This window comes from Sinocyclocheilus anshuiensis, unplaced genomic scaffold (genome assembly GCF_001515605.1).
Source record: "Sinocyclocheilus anshuiensis isolate Anshui unplaced genomic scaffold, SAMN03320099.WGS_v1.1 scaffold2267, whole genome shotgun sequence".
Classification (NCBI taxonomy): domain Eukaryota; kingdom Metazoa; phylum Chordata; class Actinopteri; order Cypriniformes; family Cyprinidae; genus Sinocyclocheilus; species Sinocyclocheilus anshuiensis.
In genome coordinates, this window is record NW_015541483.1 from 27,204 (window position 1) to 31,820 (window position 4,617).

General features: G+C 42.3%; 1 protein-coding gene across 1 annotated transcript in view; it reads right to left on the bottom strand.

Moving 5' to 3' along the window:
* The window catches only part of LOC107690833 (G protein-activated inward rectifier potassium channel 2-like), a 23,304-nt gene that overhangs the window by 10,144 nt on the left and 8,543 nt on the right, over positions 1-4,617 (bottom strand). The window contains exon 2 of the mRNA XM_016489252.1: positions 684-1,602. Coding sequence (XP_016344738.1) covers positions 684-1,584 — 901 coding nt within the window. The 5' untranslated portion in view covers positions 1,585-1,602. The remainder of the gene's footprint in view (positions 1-683; positions 1,603-4,617) is intronic.

Here is a 4,617-nt window from a genome sequence, read left to right on the forward strand (position 1 = left end):
GTGAGTCTGTCAGACAGCAAGACGAGACGGCAAAGAGTTGTTTTCTGCAACTTATTGCACTTCATAACTGTTTTTAACGTCAAGCAATTCTCTGCTATATGCGTTGAGCTAAAACTTTGACCTTTTGCAACGTTTTGATTTAAGCAGCCTATTATTAAAATGTTTCAGATATCGCACGCCATTGTGATATGCATATCGCGATATTTACATTTGCGATATTACGATATGTTCGATATATCGTGCAGCCCTACCGGGAATGCATGAACTGATCAAATGCACACCTTCAATGCAAGCTGTTCGGAACAAAACCGTCTGATAAACGCATCTGTAAATGTCATCTTTCAGCTATAGGAAATTCATTGGACTCAAACATTACATCATGTCTAGTAATGCCACGGTCACAGGTTCGATTCCCAGGGAATGCTTGAACTGATCAAATGTATACTTCCAATGCAAATGGTTTGTGTAAAAGCATCTGCCAAATGCATTACATGCAAATGTAATCTCTGAGTGCAAACAGTAGAGCACGTCTCTAGAAACGCCACGGTCATGGGGTCGATTCCCAGAGTATGCATGAACCAATTCACTGCATACCGACTTTGGATAAAAGCATCTGTCAAACCCACAACGTGTAAATGTAATCTCTGAGTGTAATGAAATGACTGCAGATTTCAGTGGCGTACCTGTGGCCTCCACCATGCCCTCCAGGATCACCACGATCTCCAGCTCCTCATGGGCCAGGTGCTCTTTGGAGATCTCCCAGAAGGGGCTGTGCTGATTGATCTCATGGCAGATGATGAGCGGAGACACCAGGAAGAGCCGGTCGTCTCCAGTGTCATAGCCCACGTTCATGTCCGTCTGATTGAGAGGGATGAACTCTCCCTCCTTGGTCTGTTTGGACTTGATCAGTTTGGCTCTAATGGACGCCTCCACGATGTGCGAGTTCCGCAGGTCTCCGACGCGAAACATCAGACAAAGCCGGCCGTCGCGGATGGAGATGACGGCGTTGGTGGAGAACACCAGAGTCTCGGCGCGCTTCTTGGGCTGCGAGATCTTCACGAACATGCAGCCCACCATGAAGGCGTTGACGATGGAGCCCAGCACCGACTGCACCAGCAGCAGCACGATGCCCTCGGGGCACTTGTCAGTGATCACCCTGTGGCCGTAGCCGATGGTCGTCTCCGTCTCTATCGAGAATAAGAACGCCGTCACGAAGCCGTTGAGGTTGTTGACGCAAGGAGTCCACTGGTTGTCTCCTATGTGCTCCAGATCTCCTCGTATGTAAGCGATCAGCCACCACATGAAGCCGAAGAACAGCCACGTCACGGTGTAAACCAGCACGAAGATGAACAGGTTGAACCTCCACTTGAGGTCCACCAGCGTGGTGAAGATGTCCGTCAGGTAGCGGTAGGTCTCCCGCACGTTTCCGTGATGCACGTTGCACTTGCCGTCTTTGCGGACGTAGCGCTGGATCTTCTGCTTGGTGCGCTCCCTGTCCTGCAGCGGTTTGGGGACGTCGTCCCACGTCTGCTTGGGCAGCTTGGGCTGTCGGACCGTGACGGTGCTCTCGACATCCTGCTCCATCTGGATTTCTGGAAGGTTCTGGAAGGAGAAAGAGAGAGAGACAGGATCAGACTGGGCCTGATTACCTGGAGCCGCTGTGGGCCCATCATTCCTCAAAACACAGAGCATCACCAAAGCCCATTTACCTCCATCTTTAACACATCATATCAGAGTGCAAAATTTATGGGGCTTTAGGGTTGGCTCGATACCACAATTTTGGCTTTGGTACGATACCAGAATATACTAAATCGATACCATAGGTGACAATCAAACAGCCCCAAAATATAACTGAATTAAAAACATTATTATTAAGAGTAGGGATGTAATGATGAACCGTGAGCCGGTCGAAAATCAATTCAAATATGTGACGATTCAAATCGGTTGAGATGCCAAACAAATCGCGATACAATTGGAGTAGGAGTTTATACGAATGTATCTCTGAGGGGAACTGACTGTCTTTAGAAAAGTTTACGTGATATTTTCTTTTCATCTTGCTTCTGAACAATGCATATTAATGTAGCGTTCATAAGCACAGCTCTGCTTTGTTTACAGCGGTAACCAAGGAAACACTGTATTGCTGCTGTTCATAAGCGCCACCTGCTGGCAGAGAGTGAATCTGCGTCTCGTTCAGCTTGTCTGCTGTTTTGTTCAGATATGTTTTATGTAGTATAGTTTCGCAAAACTAAAGTCAGACCTTTCTGTTTTTGCTTCAAATTTAGAAATTATACAATCTAATTTAGATTAAAAACTACTCATGCTGCATGTGCTGCATCTTTGTTTGGATCGTGATTAAAATCCAGTGGTTGCCTCTCATTTTAAATGGAAAGAGCACAGACAAAGCCTTAGTTTGGTCATATTAAGAGATTTCTTTTATTTGTGTAACTTACTTGTTTGATTTGGGGTTTGTTTTAAAATTTCAATTTAGTTTTGTTATATTTCAATTTCACAAAGAAACGTGCAGCAATAGCCTTATAAAACGACACCTTTTCATTTACTGTATAATGTCTTCAATCTCATTTTGTTAAAAAACTTGTGAGAAAATCGAATCGTGAATCGAATCGTGAGTTGAGTGAATCGTTACATCCCTAATTAAGAGTAGAGATGCAGTGATCGGTCAGTCTGCCGATTCCGAGCCGGTACATCTGCATGTAAACATGTCGTCGGTGTGGAAGATCTTCACTGTGAGTGAAGATGACACAAAGTTTGCAATTTGTAATACGAGAAGGGCCAAAGTAAACCGCGGGGAACCACACCCTGTTGAAAAAACCAGCAGATGCTGGTTAGGTATGTTTTGACGCTGGGATGCTGGTTTAAGCTGGTCCTTTGCTTGTTTAAGCTGGTCCTTTGCTGGATTAAGCTGGTCCTTTGCTGGTTTAAGCTGGTCCTTTGCTGGTTTAAGCTGGTCCTTTGGACGCTGGGATGCTGGTTTAAGCTGGTCCTTTGCTTGTTTAAGCTGGTCCTTTGCTGGTTTAAACTAGTCCTTTGCTGGTTTATGCTGGTCATGTGCTGGCAAAGGACCAGCTTAAACCAGCATCCCAGCGTCAAAACATACCTAACCAGCATATGCTGTTTTTTTCAACAGGGCAGGGCTCGATTAACACCCGTCTAGGACAAGTAGATCTTTTAAAGGCAAGTGAGAGAGAATTTCACTTGCGCGACCGGACTAGAAGCCTGATTAAAACGTCAACAACCATAACTAGGGAAGCACTGAAACCTGGCCACCAAAAATTTTCGCTCGAGAATGATTCTGATTTTACTGCATTCAGTGTAAACAGAGACTGATAATGTTTTGATGTCATGCCAGATGAGGCTCAATATTGGTAAGCAACATCACACGACCAAGATGTTTCCCCGAATATCAGCACGATTACAATGTGACACTGATTTTATACAATAGTAGTTCAATAAATAAGAAGTTAAAATGAAGTGACTTACATTTTAGACACAATATTGACTGTTTTTGCTCAATTTTGAAACGAAAATAGTTCCAATCAAAGCCACAGCAGAACTTTTGAGTGTCTACTGAATTAATCCACGTTTTTGAAGGAATCAAGTGAGTCAATGATTCAGTGGCTCATTCCTAAAGAGTCACATGCCTCGTTTCTGAATGAGTCAGCCATTTGAATGAATCGGTTGAATGAACGACTAAATGACTCAATCATTAAATCAGTCATTTGCCGCCACCTACTGGTGCTTTGGTTTCATATTTATAAGTATCATTGCTTTCCCCCCCAACATTTCTTACTTGTACGTTCAAAAAATTATTAAAATCATTAATCTTATAAAATTATTTATGCATTTGCAATTTTGCGGTGTGAAAGCATTTATGGCAGCTTCATCAAACAGTCTGTGCAAATACATCTAATTTCACTTCAGATCTGTGTTTGCTGCAGTGGAAAGATGGAGTTGGTTGATACTGATTTCATTTGAATGTTAACAACTCTACAGTTTCTTATTATTCTGAATTAATTTAAACAATGTAAGAATTTGATGAGAAAGATGACACATTTAATAAAGCTAGGGGAAAAAATGACCATTTATAAACATAGTGGGAAATGATATCTGTTTTGTTATATAGAGTAACTCACTTCTACCTCTTTCCAGTCACAGAGCACTTTATTTTGGTGATTTACTTTATTATCTGTAACTTAGTCCAGATTGTAATGTTTAATAATTTATTTTATTATTTAAATATTTTTTTTGCATTGAAAAAAATAATAGATTTTTGTTTGTATATGCTGTCAATTATAGTTCTTAGAAAGAAAATCGGGAAAACTTGGAATCGGTGCATCTCTGATTAAGAGCATTGCTTGAAACTGCAGTAATGTGTGTTTTCAAGCATAAACATATAAACCACATAAACATCACTTCTCAGTGTTCCATACTCAGTAAAACTGAAGTGATACACTACTCACACACACACACACACACACACACACTCACACTAACACACACACACACACACACGCGCACACACACTAACACACACACACACGCACGCACGCACGCACACACACACACAAACACACACGCACACACACACTCGCACACACA